The sequence below is a fragment of the Lissotriton helveticus genome, chromosome 6 (assembly GCF_964261635.1).
Source record: "Lissotriton helveticus chromosome 6, aLisHel1.1, whole genome shotgun sequence".
Taxonomy (NCBI): Eukaryota; Metazoa; Chordata; class Amphibia; order Caudata; family Salamandridae; genus Lissotriton; species Lissotriton helveticus.
In genome coordinates, this window is record NC_136067.1 from 581,042,337 (window position 1) to 581,060,550 (window position 18,214).

At 48.1% G+C, this 18,214-nt stretch overlaps 1 protein-coding gene across 1 annotated transcript in view; it reads right to left on the reverse strand.

The window, feature by feature from the left end:
• The window catches only part of COL9A1 (collagen type IX alpha 1 chain), a 410,236-nt gene that overhangs the window by 382,713 nt on the left and 9,309 nt on the right, over positions 1–18,214 (reverse strand). Inside the window, exons 3-4 of the mRNA XM_078648015.1 lie at positions 12,996–13,073; positions 12,756–12,888 (exon numbers count right to left, since the gene is read on the reverse strand). Coding sequence (XP_078504141.1) covers positions 12,756–12,888; positions 12,996–13,073 — 211 coding nt within the window. The remainder of the gene's footprint in view (positions 1–12,755; positions 12,889–12,995; positions 13,074–18,214) is intronic.

Below are 18,214 nucleotides of genomic sequence, written 5' to 3' on the forward strand. Positions count from 1 at the left end.
TTTCAAATCCGGAGAGGCCAAAGAAATGATGAGGATGGTCAGGACTTAAATATTCGTTGTAGGTCCTGTATAAACAATCACCCAGGGGTACAGACAAATTGTAGGAAATGATAAAATGACAGCTATACACTATGAAGCTAAGGATTCGAAACCTGAGGGGCACCAGGGGTCAATGCAGAGTCCGGACCATATTAAATCAGTGCACCGGAACCCTCAACAGCGTAACTACAGGGAGTCGGAAACTTTCGATTCAGGGCGGCATGATAAAAATAAGTGGCCTTAAAACGAGCAGATGACCAGCCCGATCGGAGAATCAGCAGCTACGCTCCTTGACTTTGCAGACCGGATGCCCTCTTATTGCACCACTACTGCTTTCTGGTAAGAGAACCGCCGAGCCTTTGGTGCCGTAAATCTCCGAATTCTGAGTTCAATCCAGAGCGGGTGGGCGGTGCTGCAGCGGACTCACAGCAGCGGATGTGTTAGACTCATAGGAGAGCCTTAGCAGCAGACCACCACCATGACTATACCTGCAGCTCATTCCTGCTTTGTTTATTATGCACAATGCCGTGAAGAGGTGCAATTCCAGAAGGGACCCCCGTATGCACCCGGGCCCAGGGGCAGTAGGGGGCCCTGTTAGGGAATCTTTGGTTGCATCTCTGCCACCCTTTTCATAGCGGGCTCACCGCCATGAAATGCGTGGTGGAAATGCAACTCGGAATATGCATGGCGGTGCCGCAGTGGCACCACCAGCATATTCATGACCCTTACCGCTGTGCCATCACTGCAGGATTCTGGGTCCAGGCGTAGGCAGCTTTCCTGCGGCAGTCCGATCATCACACTTGAGATATGATGGGTGGAACTGCAATGGTGGCAGTGGTTGGGCTGCCGCCGTAAGTACTGTGTTCCTAGGACCTCCGTACTCGGAATAAGGTCCTTATTGTCATAGAGACTTTGCTTATCTGTAAAAAAAAATTCTGTTTGTTCCATGGATAGTCCCAGGAGCATGGTACTATCATTCTTATATGGCGATGTCATTGGTGGATGAATGACATTTTAGCATCTCAAAGTGCTGGTGAATAGAGGTAAATTCCTTCCACAATCTGAAACGGCTCTATGTTCAACATGTTAGCATGTATCAAATGTTCAAATGGCGAAATAATAGATAAGTGGAATGTTCAGTACACTCTTTGCCCCACATGTAAGGCGGACGCTGAGCTATCCTTAAAGTGAGATCTTTTTAAAAAGCATTGGGAAATCCAATTTGTCTGACTTTAACTCGCTAACAACATACACAAGCACACGCATATACAAATGCACACTGACTTTTTGTGCCATGACTCTGTGCAAACTGCCTCTTTCTGTGCTCTACTTTGTATCCCCCTGTTATAGTGCTTTATGGCACTTGCACCACAAGCTGAGGAAATGAAAATGCACTATAAAAAATTATAACCAGGTGCAAAGTTGCATTGCAGTATCAGATTCACAAGCAAAATCACATTTAGGAGCAAAATCACATTCAAGTGCAAAATCATCCTTATTGCAACATCAACAAGAGTGTGAATACGCTTTCAGGAGAATAGATCATATTTAGGAGAAAGCACATATAGAAGCTGTTGGACCTGGGCCTCTTGGCAGGGTCATCCCTAAACTTTTTGCCTTCCTCCAATACTCTCTCTGACCTGTTTTTGTTGGTTTAATGACTCTGGGCACTTTGCCACTGCTGACCAGTGCTAAAGTGCATATGCTCTCCCTGTTGTAAAGTGTACATGTGATTGATGTCCATGATTGGTTCATTGGATTTACTGTTAGTCCCTAGTAAAGTGCACCAGGAGTGCCAGGGCTTGTGAATGCCAATACTGCTAGTGGGCCTGCAGCGCTGGTTGCGCCACCCACAGAAGCAGCCTTAAAATGTGTCTAGGGTCTGCCATTGCAGAACCTGCGTGCAGTCTGGTACTGTCATGCTAGCTGGGCAAGTGCACACACTTGCCAGCCCCTGAACCTTCCCTTAACTTCATATTAGTCACCCCTATAGTAGGCCTGAGGGCAGGGTGCATTGTAGTGTAAGGTAGAACATGCCCTGATGTGTGTGGCATGTTCTAATAGTGAATTACTGCCAAATTCGTTTTTCACTATTGTAAGGCTACCTGTTCCCTTCTAGGCCAGATGGGCTGCTGGAATTATTACACTCTATAATCCCAGCAGGCTCAGGGAACATGGTAGAAATTCATGTTTAGTATGCCTGAACTCAGAATAATAAAATACTTCTTTTAGTAAAGTTTATTTTAATATCCTGTGTTTGCAAATGCTACTTTTAGAAAGTTAGCATTTGCTTGCCTAACCATTTCAGCCCGCCTCTGCTTGGATGTGGATCTGACTGTCTGGTGTGTGTGAGTGACAGGGCTGGGAGTTGACAGGTAGTGATTAGCAGGAGGACCCCTTAATGGGTGGTGGGAGTTTCCCCTGAATGATGCATCAGGCTGTGCTCTGCCTCCACAATGCTGGCTCCGCCCTCCTGGGGAGCGACTGATGACTCAGCCTGCACCTGGCCCAGGAAGGACCGAAGCTTGTCAACAAGGTACTCAGGCCACTCCTGCCCTCTCAATGCCGGCTCCGCCCCCCTGGGGAGCGGCTGATGTGCCTGCCCTCACACTGAATACAGAAGTCATAAGTACCCACAACAAGTACTCAGAGACTGGAGCAGTTATGCAGAGGCCCCCCTGGCTTGCTAGAACAAAAGAAACTGGGTATAAAAGAAGGAGCCCTGCTCCTTGTAAATTAGATCCAGTTTGCGCAAAGAAGAAGCTCTGCCTGAAGAGAAGGACCCTGGAAGCTGCATGGAGAAGTACTGACTCTGACCCCAAGAGACTGGCCTGTGGTGGGTGCCTTGCTGCTGAAGGAGAGCAGGAGAAGAAAGACTGAAAGACTTTGCTTTTATTCAACTTGTGCCAAACTTTTACCAAGATCTCCAAGGGCTTGCTGTGGAACTTGCCCCCTGACCAGCGCCCCAGGAACAGTGGGCGCTACCCTGTCCCCCTGGAAGAAGGAGCTGCTGTGAGCCAGCAACCTGATCGACACAGCTGCTGAAGGAAAGAGGAGCGCGCCGTGAAAGAATCCCTGCGCCCCTCCTACGAGGCCCTTGGCACCCCGTCCCGCCGAGCACCGCATCTGCTAACTGGCCGGCACCAGGTGACACCGAAAGGCCCAGCCTCGCTGGCCTAATCACCGTCCCTACCGCCTGCCTAACTGCGAAGCACCGCAAGAACGGACTTAGCCAAGTATCTGCTGTGACCTGAGAGGCTTGTGTGCGCCTCACGCTGCTACCCGGGGCTCTGCCCCCTTTTCCAGGACCTGAGGTGTGTCGCCGTCTACCCGACCCGCGCCGCAACGCCAACCTCCGAGCCAGAACCGAGCCGCCGCTCGCTCCAACCTCGGGAGGAAGACACCGCGACGTGGACCACCGAGCCGGCCTGCACCCGACCCCTGCAAAAAGACAAAGGTACTGTTTCCCGTCCCGCGGTGCGAGCCCCTGTCCCACCTCGCTCGCACCGCCATCTGCCTCAGCCGAGCCCCCGGAGCCGCGCAGTGAGCGCTCCCCGGGCCCCCGCTCTCTCCCCTGACAGCCGTGCAGCGCGCTCGTCAGGCTGCCAGTGACTCCCCGGCCGCCGATCCCGCTAGAGGCGTGAGATTGGGCAGACCGGGTCCGATCGTGGGCGCAGAGAGGCCCTGGCTGATTGAAATTCTTGCTGGAGGAACGTATCAGGACTAGGGAAGAGTCCGCAACCCTTTTTAAGCACCAGAACAATTCTTTTAACGCTGATACAAAGACCTGTGGCCTAATCAGAGAGTAACTGGAACCATTTTCTTAAACTACGCAAAGACTGTATTTACAAGCCTGATCTAAAGATATATAAAGAAGATATTTTTACAGAAATACAGTCTAGTGTCATTGTGTGGTGGGTTGATGGTCGTTGTGTGTGATGTTGCAAATGTTTAACCTTATGTACTCCAGAGTTTAGCCTAGACTGCTTGCGCCACACTACCTAAAGGGCGAGTAGGGGTTATTTCTGGGAGTAATCCTTTGCCCTGACTTAGAGGAGAGGGTCCCTGCTTGTCGCAAGTACAAACCTGCGCCAACCAGAGACCCCCAATTCTAACATTGGACGCAGCGGTGAGGATAGCGAATTTACATTTGCAGTGTTCATGCCTTAACTATTGACCATTGCACAGTGATGACAGTCCAGTAACTAAGCCACAGACTTTGTTTTTTTTGGATTTATGATTTGCGAGAAGAGATCTCCATGTGTTTTTGAAGTCATGCCTGTGTCAGTGAAAATGGAAAAGGCAGCATCCATTTCTTCTATTGACTGTGATTGGGAGAAACTAGAAAACTACACTGGGAAACAGCTCAGGAGCTTCTGCAAAAATTTGAACATTTCCATGACCGGACTCTCCAGAAGGGAGCAGTTCCAAAAGGCGCTGAGGGCCTGGGTCAAGGCAAGGAATGCCCCTGGAAAGGATTTTGAATTTGAGGATGCAGAACAGCAGCTGGAGGGACCCCTGACTCCAGAGTGTAGGGGTGCAACCTCCCCATTGGGTAGCAGTGTTTCTGGCCGAGGTCTGTCGCCAGAGGAGCTGGCGGACAGACAGGCAACCCGAGATCATGAATTGAAGTTGGCAGAGCTGGAAATAAATGGGCAACTGGAGCTAGAATCTAGGAGGTTAGCCCTGGAAGTAATGAAAATGGAGCTTGCGCATGACTTAAGAATGAGGAAACTTGACTTGGAGCTCGAGGCGCTTGAGGCCAGGAGGGCTTCAGCCCAGCAACAAGAAATGTGTGTAGCTCAGAGATTGAGCTTTGCTGAGTTGGAGGTGGAGTCCAGCTCAGATGGTGGCAGCAACATTCAGGTATCTAGTGCAGACAGCATAGCGCGCGCACCTAGAGATATGGCACCTGACTTGGAGGGGGTTAACATACACCAGGAGGTTCAAGGGCATGAGGTAGCTCCAGTAGTGCGCAGCGTCCCTGAAGGGAATAGGGTAGCTGGCGTAGGAGTTCATGGTCCTAGTGGTGGGAGGGATTCCCCCATGGTTGAGGTCCTGGTGGGTGAGTGTAAGGACCGCCCAGAAGAGTGTGGGTTGTGTGACAGAGACAGTTCGCTACTGTCTGGCCAGTCTCAGAAGAATGGTGTGGAGTATGTGTGTGAGGCGCTGGATGGTGAGGTGAAGGATAATTTGGTTAACCCTACTAGGGGGCTGTGTAATCCAATTGTGGGAGAGCATACTTTAAGTCCCAGTTTTCCAGAGCTATGCCAACACCTGTTTGAGAGTGAGTTCTCTGGCCCCAGGGAGCTCACATTGGAGGCAGACCTTGTGGTGGATTCCCGAGGGTCTGGAGAGGCATTGGGGTGTGATCCTGTGGGGAGTGTCTCAGGTATCTTCCAGCCCAGAGTGGTGGAAGTGGCGCAGAGTAGCCCAGCTAGGTCCTGTAGTAGTGAGATGGGTGTAGGGCCTCACGTCCTGTCCTTAAGGGGAAGGAGTGAGAATGGGTTTTGTCCCGGTAGTGCCCAACCTCAGTCTCAGAGCCTGGATGGTTCTTTAAGGGAACACCAGGTGGGGAGCCTAGGCTGTCCGGATGAGTCACCCGCTGAGGGGGATCCCCCAGTGGCTAGAGAACGTGGAGGCTCTGTAAACAGGGCTCCAGTAGTTCTGGTGACTGGCAGTACCACTCCAGTTGGGAGGGTGCAGAAGTCCAGAAAGAGGGGCGAGAGGGGGAAAGAGTCCCCAGTGGAAGAACCAGTGGGTCAGGGGCCAGCCAGCAGGGCTGCGTCCCCAGTGAATGACCAGGGGGACACCACTTCTGTCCTGGGGGATCTTCCCGCACTGTCAGAGGGACAGGGGTTGGGAGATCCGCGCCGGGCAGGCTGTTGCACGACACATGAGCTATGTGCCACCCTCAGGGGGGGCAGGCGTGCTCCCCGGAAAGTCCTGGTGCGCCAGGCAAGTGTTCAACTGCAGGGTTGGGTCCCTGAGTTGAGAAGCCAGGGTCAGGTGTTGTCTGACCTGGAGGGCAGGGCCACTGTAATCAGTGTCCTGGCCCATGTCACTTCTAGGGGTACCACTCCAGTTGGGAGTGGGCAGTACTGTGGAAGGGGGTGCAGAGGGAGGGAGTCCTCGCCTCTGACCCCGGTGCAGTTTGAGGGTTTAGACCCTAGGTTTAAGGGCCAGGTGCAGGGTGTCCCCCCTGACCTGGTGCCCCAGTTGCAGGATAGCACCCCTGAACTGGTGGGCGAATTGTGCAGGTCACCTGCCACAGGTGCCCTGACAATTCTGGAAGGGGGTACCACTCCAGGTGGGAGGGTACAGAGCCCCCAGGAGGAGGACCGGGTGTGGGAGAGGCCACCCCAGTCTTTAGTACAGCCGTCAGGTACAGACCTGAGGCTGGTGGGTCAGTGCCAGGATGGCATACCTGACCTGACAAGAGGGAGAGTGGACCAAGGGTGCCAAGCACCTGGGGCTAATGCCCCCCACTCTTTAAGGCCACAGAGGTTTGAGAGCCCTGAGAGGCGTAAGGCTTGGGTCTCATTCCTGACTACTGTCAGTGGCCACTGTGACATTTTTCTGTCTGCCTGTTGGGACACACCTGTGAGCGAATTAAGGTTCAAGGCTGCACAGGTGGTGTCCACAGGTGTAGAGAAGGGTTTCCCATGGATTGGCTTGGTGGACCCTGAGAGTATGAACAGAGGATTTGAAGGAGGTGCAGATTGGCGTAGAACTGGAATGTGCCCCTGCTGTTGCGGGCCAGGTCCAGGTTCTATCGCCCAAAGCAGGGAAGCCCATCACAGTGGTGATTGGTCTACCCTGCGTTTTGGCTGGAAGGGGGTTGTGTTGGACCTGGGCCTCTTGGCAGGGTCATCCCTAAACTTTTTGCCTTCCTCCAATACTCTCTCTGACCTGTTTTTGTTGGTTTAATGACTCTGGGCACTTTGCCACTGCTGACCAGTGCTAAAGTGCATATGCTCTCCCTGTTGTAAAGTGTACATGTGATTGATGTCCATGATTGGTTCATTGGATTTACTGTTAGTCCCTAGTAAAGTGCACCAGGAGTGCCAGGGCTTGTGAATGCCAATACTGCTAGTGGGCCTGCAGCGCTGGTTGCGCCACCCACAGAAGCAGCCTTAAAATGTGTCTAGGGTCTGCCATTGCAGAACCTGCGTGCAGTCTGGTACTGTCATGCTAGCTGGGCAAGTGCACACACTTGCCAGCCCCTGAACCTTCCCTTAACTTCATATTAGTCACCCCTATAGTAGGCCTGAGGGCAGGGTGCATTGTAGTGTAAGGTAGAACATGCCCTGATGTGTGTGGCATGTTCTAATAGTGAATTACTGCCAAATTCGTTTTTCACTATTGTAAGGCTACCTGTTCCCTTCTAGGCCAGATGGGCTGCTGGAATTATTACACTCTATAATCCCAGCAGGCTCAGGGAACATGGTAGAAATTCATGTTTAGTATGCCTGAACTCAGAATAATAAAATACTTCTTTTAGTAAAGTTTATTTTAATATCCTGTGTTTGCAAATGCTACTTTTAGAAAGTTAGCATTTGCTTGCCTAACCATTTCAGCCCGCCTCTGCTTGGATGTGGATCTGACTGTCTGGTGTGTGTGAGTGACAGGGCTGGGAGTTGACAGGTAGTGATTAGCAGGAGGACCCCTTAATGGGTGGTGGGAGTTTCCCCTGAATGATGCATCAGGCTGTGCTCTGCCTCCACAATGCTGGCTCCGCCCTCCTGGGGAGCGACTGATGACTCAGCCTGCACCTGGCCCAGGAAGGACCGAAGCTTGTCAACAAGGTACTCAGGCCACTCCTGCCCTCTCAATGCCGGCTCCGCCCCCCTGGGGAGCGGCTGATGTGCCTGCCCTCACACTGAATACAGAAGTCATAAGTACCCACAACAAGTACTCAGAGACTGGAGCAGTTATGCAGAGGCCCCCCTGGCTTGCTAGAACAAAAGAAACTGGGTATAAAAGAAGGAGCCCTGCTCCTTGTAAATTAGATCCAGTTTGCGCAAAGAAGAAGCTCTGCCTGAAGAGAAGGACCCTGGAAGCTGCATGGAGAAGTACTGACTCTGACCCCAAGAGACTGGCCTGTGGTGGGTGCCTTGCTGCTGAAGGAGAGCAGGAGAAGAAAGACTGAAAGACTTTGCTTTTATTCAACTTGTGCCAAACTTTTACCAAGATCTCCAAGGGCTTGCTGTGGAACTTGCCCCCTGACCAGCGCCCCAGGAACAGTGGGCGCTACCCTGTCCCCCTGGAAGAAGGAGCTGCTGTGAGCCAGCAACCTGATCGACACAGCTGCTGAAGGAAAGAGGAGCGCGCCGTGAAAGAATCCCTGCGCCCCTCCTACGAGGCCCTTGGCACCCCGTCCCGCCGAGCACCGCATCTGCTAACTGGCCGGCACCAGGTGACACCGAAAGGCCCAGCCTCGCTGGCCTAATCACCGTCCCTACCGCCTGCCTAACTGCGAAGCACCGCAAGAACGGACTTAGCCAAGTATCTGCTGTGACCTGAGAGGCTTGTGTGCGCCTCACGCTGCTACCCGGGGCTCTGCCCCCTTTTCCAGGACCTGAGGTGTGTCGCCGTCTACCCGACCCGCGCCGCAACGCCAACCTCCGAGCCAGAACCGAGCCGCCGCTCGCTCCAACCTCGGGAGGAAGACACCGCGACGTGGACCACCGAGCCGGCCTGCACCCGACCCCTGCAAAAAGACAAAGGTACTGTTTCCCGTCCCGCGGTGCGAGCCCCTGTCCCACCTCGCTCGCACCGCCATCTGCCTCAGCCGAGCCCCCGGAGCCGCGCAGTGAGCGCTCCCCGGGCCCCCGCTCTCTCCCCTGACAGCCGTGCAGCGCGCTCGTCAGGCTGCCAGTGACTCCCCGGCCGCCGATCCCGCTAGAGGCGTGAGATTGGGCAGACCGGGTCCGATCGTGGGCGCAGAGAGGCCCTGGCTGATTGAAATTCTTGCTGGAGGAACGTATCAGGACTAGGGAAGAGTCCGCAACCCTTTTTAAGCACCAGAACAATTCTTTTAACGCTGATACAAAGACCTGTGGCCTAATCAGAGAGTAACTGGAACCATTTTCTTAAACTACGCAAAGACTGTATTTACAAGCCTGATCTAAAGATATATAAAGAAGATATTTTTACAGAAATACAGTCTAGTGTCATTGTGTGGTGGGTTGATGGTCGTTGTGTGTGATGTTGCAAATGTTTAACCTTATGTACTCCAGAGTTTAGCCTAGACTGCTTGCGCCACACTACCTAAAGGGCGAGTAGGGGTTATTTCTGGGAGTAATCCTTTGCCCTGACTTAGAGGAGAGGGTCCCTGCTTGTCGCAAGTACAAACCTGCGCCAACCAGAGACCCCCAATTCTAACAGAAGCAAAATCACACTTCACGCAATATCAACAGGAGTGTGGACATAATTATGAGTACAAACCACATTGAGGAACAAAAACATATTTACGGGGGAAATCACCCTTGGTGCAAAATCAACAGGAGTGTAGATAGATTTTAAAAAAAACAAAATCGAATTTTGATACAATATCACGTTTAGGTGCTAAATCACTATTCGTTGTAAATTTAAACCACGCTGCAAAATCAGCAGGACTATCGAAACATTGTACGCTGTAAAAAATATTAAGTGAAAGCTGTAGGCACAAAATCACAACTTGGTACATCACAAAAGGGTGGTGTGGATCCTTTAGGGGTCCGAGTTTAGTAGCAAAACTAACATTTAGTTGTTGACAAACATTTAAGTGCAAAATACACCATGGGGCTAAATCAGTAACAGTATAGATTAGCATGTAGAGATGCAAGATCACTCACTTCAGAGAGAAAATATAGCAGTGAGATGTTAGATTAGGTGCAAAAGCTATGAGTCATTATGACAGCACATTGAGGTACAAAAGCCCCTTGTATCATTAGCAAGAGTGTGGGAAAATTTTAGGAGCCCAAATTTCATTTAGGTGTAAATTCACATTTAGGTGCAAAGCCAGTTTTGCTGCAAACTCAACTTTAATGAAAATTAGCAATACTTTGATATCACATTTAGAGGCAAAAAGCACATTTCCATGTAAAATTGCAATGAAATCGACAATCACACTCGGTATATCATTAGCAGGGGTGCAGAAACACGTTTTAGATCGTGTTAGTAAGTTGTGAAATTGATTCTAGGTCCAAAATCGCAATTGGCGCAACATCAGCAGCGTCTGTTAACACGTTTGTGAACACAACGGGCATCCATTGCAGGCCGTGGACGATTTGCCTCACGTTCCATGTACTTTTAAACTGAAACACTCCTTCGGCAGTCAGTTAAAAAGACCTAGCAGTCAAAATGTAAAAGTGAGACAAAAAACCTCCTCTGGCATGACCCAAAATCCTAATGGAATTCTTCTCAAGCAATAGCTGAAGGGCTCTGACCCAAACAAAGCCATGTTCTCTGTATATATGTATTGTGTTGATGACATAACAACCTAGCAAGCATTGACAAAGCCAATAAGTCTAATAATCAAGTGGGGAAGGATCACTTGTCCTGCACAACCTTTGGTATGTAGGAGGAATGTGGGGTGTCCCAAATAAAAGACCCTCATGCACGTGATGGGTATGATGGTAAACTTGGCGGTATATCTTGGTTTTCCGCTTTTGATCACGTGTGTGCATAATCATCAGGTCAGTGAGGTTATGCAGCCTCCACCAGGAGGTTCTTACCCAAGGTTGGTACAGTAGTGAGCCAGTGATGAGGGAGGGTGGGAGGGTTGGAAAAAAGTCAGATAATGATGCACTCAGAGTGTTTAAGTCTTTAAAAAGGTGAGTTAAAAGACGGTCATTTTTAAAGACTTAAACACTCTGAGTGCATCTACTACTCATAACCAGTGCCACAAGATACACTATTACAGAGTTTACCAGTCCCTAAATACAGAACTAATAAAATCATTATCTGACTTTTCGGGACTTCTTAATTTTTCCAACCCTCCCCTCCCTCATCACTGGCTCACTACTGTACCAACCTTGGGTAAGAACCTCCTGGTGGAGGATGCATAACCTCACTGACCTGATGATTATGCACACACGTGATCAAAAAGCGGAAAAACAAGATATACCGCCAAGTTTACCATCATACCCATCACGTGCATGAGGGTCTTTTATTTGGGACACCCCACATTCCTCCTGCATACCAAAGGTTGTGCAGGACAAGTGATCCTTCCCCACTTGATTAGTATATATACCCAGGAAACTGAATGGATCAGTCTTTCTACCTCCCTCTTATGATTAGATAAAGCCAATAAGTCTCCATTAGCAAGCTGGTGATGTGGCTATTTGTACTATTATTAAGTTGTAAGCATGTGGTGTAAAAGTAAAAGTGGGAAAAATGCCACTATCTAAAAGTGGCAGCCATAAGTTTGCAATTAATATTTTTACGTTGTAAATAAAATAACCATCACATCTATTTCAATAGAACAGTATGGGTTCTTCTATGTAGGCAGTTATCCATAGAACAATCATATAAACCCTTTTCATTTGAATGAATATAACCGATAGATGTGATTTTTATTGGCGCGTAAAAAATGCCTTATTAACTTTGAATTACTGTTTCCTGAAGACTTAGTATAAACACAAGGACAACACAAGGGATAAGGAATGAAGGACAAATTGTATCACAAGGTAAAGTCTCTCCAGTCAGGCGCTGAATTGCATGTCTGTTTTGGTGAATGTGCACAAGGGATTAAGTAAAATGCATCACTCGAAATGCAAGCGAGCCAAAGGCTGATGTGGTTAGCCCACTGCCCCATGCTGTGATGGGCGGGAGCTGCATGTGAATAACAAGTGGCGCCTTCTCCGCCCGATTTGCATTGCCAATGGGGCGAAGACCTGCAGAGAAGTCTCGGCCATATGCTTCTCCAAGTCAACGACAATGAACATAGCGAGAATGGGGAAATTGACGTACCTGATCAGGATCGCCTTAAAGGAGTCACAAGGATGCACCCTTGTACCTGCAACTGAGACGCCGAATGATGTCGAAGCAACTAGAGTGGCACCCGAGAGTCACTAAGGGGTACTAGCAAGCTACCCAGAACTTTTAAATCCGTGCATTTCAACACTTTTATGAATGGTTTTAAGCATAAATGAAAATGAATAACATTGGGGTTCGCACTTCGCACCCAAAGCGTTATTGTTTTTACTGTAATGATTTTAATTAATCGATCAGTGAATAAAATTCAACTCTGATCAACTATGCATGGCAAGTGGATAACAACCAATAGAAGACAAGAACTGGGGCAAAGCTCCTCTATGAATGTTTTCGTTATGTTTTTAATTGCATCCGGCAAACCAGCTAAAGCTATTTCTATGTCACAGGCACCTGAAAATGGCCCAAACAGAGTTGGGATGACGTGAGAAGGAAGAGAGGAGAAAAATGGTTCAGCACCATCCATAGGGGACAGCGCTACTCGAGTATTACATCAAGCTTCCACCAGATGGAGTAATTTAGCTGTGCTATCGAACTGTCCCTGCTCACATGGGACAAATTCCATATTTAACTAAATAAAAAGGGCATACTGTATTACAATTTCAAACGGCAATAGTGTAAAGCGGGTAGGTCGTGCAACTGGCATGGAGCGGCAAAAGATTACGCAAATCAGTGGAGAGCAGAATCAACTAAAGGATAATCTGTCCGTTCTAGTTATTACATGAAGTCTGCATTACCTGGTCGGGAGCCGGAAGTCTAGGTTTGTTCCTAATTTGTAAGCCGTCTGCAGGAAGGTAGATCCTTGTATTTTCTTTATGGTCCCCCGGTTTGCTGCTGTGTCGATCTGGAACTGCGAAATGAGGTCATAACCTATTAAATGAGAAAGGCGAAGGAATTAGTGCTTGCTTCCCATGGGGTGCTCAAAGAGACTTTAAGCGCGGGGCTTCCCAGCATGCATGCGGCTTCTGTGTGCTCACCTGGCAAGTCATCTTGCCCAACCCGGATAACTGGACAGAACTCTACATCTGGGTCAGCCTTAATTTGTTGCTGGAACCCTGTAAACGGTTAGAAGAGTGTTAACACTACGTTTAATTAGAGGAAAGTTATTTCATTACGGGTCAGTGCCTATACAGTAGAAGATGCCACGAACTCTCCTCACACATCCCCACCCCCATCCATTCCAATCTCCTCAAACACTCTCAGCCTAAACCAAACGAGTGGTGAACTAGCAGAGCCAGAGCCCGCTGTTTAACCTGTACAATAAAATACATGAAAGGTTCACTGCCACGGACATGTTCTATCGTGTTGTGGGTAGCAGGAATTAGTCCTCAATCCCATCCACACACCATACCAACCACACATGCACGTGCAGGCCTGCACAACTAGACATTCCCATTTTTGAAGAAACTTGATCGAACAGGTCTTAAAAGCTCCCATTTACTTTGACTGTCTTAATACTTATTGTTTTAAACCCCTTTTAACTTCTGGTAAATGTATACTGTTTTACCAGGTAACGTTTAAATTAACTGCACCATGATTAATACATTCATTCAGGCAGTCCCACATAGCGCCACAGAACAAAACAGAGGCAGGCTGTCTGAACAACTGACTCGCAAGATACATTTACATGTACATTTTGCCAAAGTCTGCTGTTCCATGGGGAACAGGGTTAAGACTGATCTGCATATGGCTGGGTCTGAACTGGAAAGGTATGGGAGAAAAAAAAGATGGATTTAAGGCACAGATCTCTGTACTGGGTGAATATTTGACATTGTGCAGCATTCACACCACCAATTGTTCTTTTTTGCATTTGTCATCCGAGTCCGCTGGGTATGCCCCGTTGGTCCTGTGCTCTCCATGCCACTGGAATCAAGCTATCCTGGCTGATGAGGGATGAATCCCTGAAACCGGTACCAGGATGTTTGTTTCCAGTCCAGGGAGGACCTGGCCTGGCAGTTCAGGCAGGACTGTTCCCATGAGGAACAGGGTCAAGACTGATTTGCATACGACTGGGACTGAACTGGGAAGGCAGGGAGCAAAAAAACGATGGATTGAGGCCCAGATCTCAGTACTGGGGCGAATGTTTGACATTGTGCAGCATTCTGTCAATCGGTTGTTCTTTTAACGAAGCAAGAGGTGGCACAATATTTTTTAGATCTTCTCCTTAACTTTAAGCCACAAACCTGTGCAATCCGTGAGCCCCAGCACAGAAGAGCTGGGCCTTTTTTTCTGTGTGAAAAGTGCGCTGCAGTCCAGCGCGGTCCAAGGTGAACACACCTCAGTTGGCACATAGAGAATGATGCAGGGGGACTTTGAAAAAAGTGCGGTTTCAAACCACAGAGTTTACACGCAGGAAGTAAAGTTATAGCACTGACTGTAACTGAAACAGTAGCTTTGTTTCAGAAGCTGTGTGTGCTTAACGTTCTCCCGGGGCAGACCTGGTTATTCTAACCGGGCTATTTTGAATGGGCCAGTGTGTTTCTGCAACACCTTCCTGGGACATTGGCTGCATTATGTGGGCATGCATGGTGCCACTGAGAGCAGCCATTTATTCCCATTGCTATGTGAGAGGGCATTCTGCGATTTACAGAACCTGCTTTTTGAGGGGAAAACTGAAGGAAAACACGCGCTTCTTGGAATCAGGGAAGAACAAGCCGCAAGCCAATTAATGTGCAGACTGCAAAAGGGCCTTTCAGGGCCGGCACAGCTGTTTGCCCCATTCCCCCTCCGCCACCTTTCTGTGGTGTAATGAGCTTTACCTGGGGTGGGCGAAGACGGGCTTACAGTAGAGGGGCGGCCTACTGGCGCTTTACAAGCAGGGGGGACATCAAACGGACGCTCGCACTAACCTAAACACTGTACAGCAGGCTCGTTCATGAAAGCCCCCGTCAAGGGGAGGGAAAATAAACATTTCCCGAAAGGCTTGGAAAGTGTTCGCGGGCTCGCAGCGCCGCCCCCTCCCCAGACACAGGCCCCCTGTGTGCTTCTGCCGCCCCTCACTCAGAAACAGCGTGCTTCCTCCCAGGCGCGCGGCCTGGGTGCAGACTGGCGCCCTGGGCTATTTTGCCTTATAAGTTGAGACATCTTCCCGGTGTTTGGACACCTAAAAGCGAGATCTGAACCAATTTATATTATTACCTCCGACATTGTCCCAAAGAACATACAGACTGCTCAAACCAAGCTCACTCTGTAATCCGACCCCGAGGGCATTCAGCATGACATCAAGAAAGGCGTGGCCTAGTGAAAGAAGTCTTCCGTTACCTATCACTGGCCTGTTCACCTTTTCCCTTTCGTTGGTTTTCTTTCGTTTCCCTCTACGCTCCTACCCTCGCTCGTCATTCCCTCCTTCACACCTTCCCTCCCTCCATTCCTTCCCCATGTCATCCTTTCTCCCTCACCTCCTTTCTTTCCTGTTCTTCCAGCCCTTCTCTTTAGTATTCTTTCGTCACCCCTTCATTTAATTAATTGCTTTTTCTCAATTTTCTGTATTTTCTTCTTTATCTTGGTGTTTTTATTGTCTTTCACTATTTATTTCTTGTTCCATTCTTTTGATATCAGTTTGCTCTTTTATTCTCCTGTCGTTTCTCCATTTGTTTCTATTTCATTCTTTTCTGTTTTATTTCCTGGTGTCTAACGCGTGATCTAATTGTTGCATTACTGTGTAAAGGAATATTGATATAATGGAAGAGTAACTTGTGTAATAGATGTGACCCAATAGCATATTATTTGGAGCAAGTTTACTACACTGATTGTAAACACATATTATCACAATATAGCATCACTGACGAGAAAATACTGATTAATCCCTCACAGATTCCTTTCTAGAATCAGTTTACTGAAAAATAAAACACACTGGGCCATGCCCGCAAGGCATACTTACTGTGATTTTATCTCACTAAAAGGATTTAACACCTTAAACACATGCATTTGTAATTACTGCACACAGCAAAATAGCACAGCATGTCTGATGTGCGGATCTGCTGAGGCAATCTACTTTTTTTTTACCATTGTGGAGGGAAGAGGGTGGCATCCTTGCCAACCGATGAGTTACCTCTTCTGAGACACAGCAAGTCTCTCCAAACTCAACAATGGTAATAAATATCATATCACACTCATGTTATAGTTAGGTGGAAATAAGCAGGGCATGGCGAGGCTGCAAGTTATAGTTATTTCAGTTAACTAGAATCAGTGAACTTCAATGGGTATTTTCAGTTTAAAATGTAACGTTTTAGCTGATACTTTCACCTAATTACAACTTTACTTCAACCGTTGTTTTTTCCAGTGAATATATCTTTTTTAATGTATAGTAAGTATAATAAACTTACCTAAGGCCAATTTAATCTAGGGGCCATAATTATGACTTTAGTAGAGCGGCGCATTTCACCTTGCTGTGCTGCCCTGTGTCACAAGGCAAGGGCAGGAAGGCACTGCATGGTGCTTTCCTGTCCTTTTTGCTTGTGCTGGAGCCATTTTGGCATACTAGCACCAACTTAGTCACCTGTGTTGTAGACAGGATTGTTTCGGTGCAGGAAGGGGTACCTGCACAAAAATTATCCTAAAAGGATTTTTCCTCTTTCTATGTGTGCTGAAGAATGCAGCACATATGGGAAGAGGAAAAAAAGGAATAGAAATAAACATAATTCTCCTCGTTACACCTCCCCTGGGGAGGCTTAACTTTTTAGTGCATTTCCAGGTATACAAGGTCTTGTAAATCTGGTAATTCGTCATAAACCATGGGAGTTGCATGGGAATACCCATGCAACACCCATGGAATGCCTAACCAGGGCAGAGTAATGCAACATAGTGATTTACGCAGTGTTACTCCATATTTTTGGAGCCACGCAAAGTGGCTTTGTATGGCTTCAAATGTCTTGCCTTAAGGTTTGTGTTGCTTTTCCACCCCATTGCATGGCACAAGAGTGACACAAACTGGGTCATAAATACCACCCAATATTTTTTTTCAGGGAATTTCTAGTTTTCTTTTAATGTAAAGTAATATTTTATTACCAAATCTTACTATGCCTGCTGTGCACGGAGTGAGGTTGGCCACCAGGCCTGACCAGTGGCCAGATCCTGCGTTCTGGCAGAGCATGGGGTTGATTGCAGAGCCTGCTCTGCAGCCAGGCCCTGTGCCCAACATCCTGTGGGCGTCCAACCCTCTGCCACGCCGGCCTTCAGTCATACACTGAGCAGAATTGGCCGCATTCTATGACCTGCATGCCAGGCTCTGTGCCAACCCCCAAGAGTGGCCAAGAACTCTTTACTGGCCAACCCACATGGCCAAGAAAAACACCTCTAAGCCCTTTATTATTCTCATGGTGCTGCAGAGCTACTGCAAAATTACACAGGGTGGGGCATACTGAACCCTGCGGTAGTACTGGCCTGCGGTAGTACAGCGCTTATGACTGGGTGTTTTGACCTCTGTACCAAGGCAGTACTGAAGGAATATCAAGTTAGATAGCCAGATCGCGTGTTTTGAACTCTCAGTGCCACAGTACTCTACAGTAGATCCATGTCACTATATACATACATTTTGAACCTTAATTTCTCAAAACTACTAAACGGATTTACACCAAATCACAAAAAAGCAGATTTTCTGGGTAAAGATCTAGCTTTTTGACAAATTTGGTATAATTCTATTTCAGCCGTTTTGGCTGTAGCACTGTTTAATTTTCCTATAGGAAGTGGCATGGGGGAAACACATTTTGAGACCCCCTTCTTTTTCTCAGCCATTGCTTGAGGGACCATCCCATAACTTTTCACGAAGGAGATGAGTTTGCTTAACATTTTTGTGGAACGTTTTGTGAAGATTTGTCAAATAGAGCCAAAAGTATCAGCAAACCAAAATATCAATTTCCTATGGAAACCTGGTCCTAACTACAACTAAACAGTGGTGATCACCACTGTGTAATATTTTATATATATACATATATATATATATGTTTAACAAAACAAATCAAATTGACCCATGACAAAGGGATGTATGACGTTACAACGCATGCTTTTACCACGCATGCTGTTACAACGCAGTTTTTACAACGCAAACCTTTACAACGCATAGCGCTTTGGGGTGCTGGATAGTGAATAGTTTAATTTACTATTCCAACTCCAGTCCCCGTGGACACAAGGGAAGGTGTTGGATAGTAAATTAAATCTATTCCCTATCCTAGAGCGCCCCCCAGCGCAATGCGTTGTA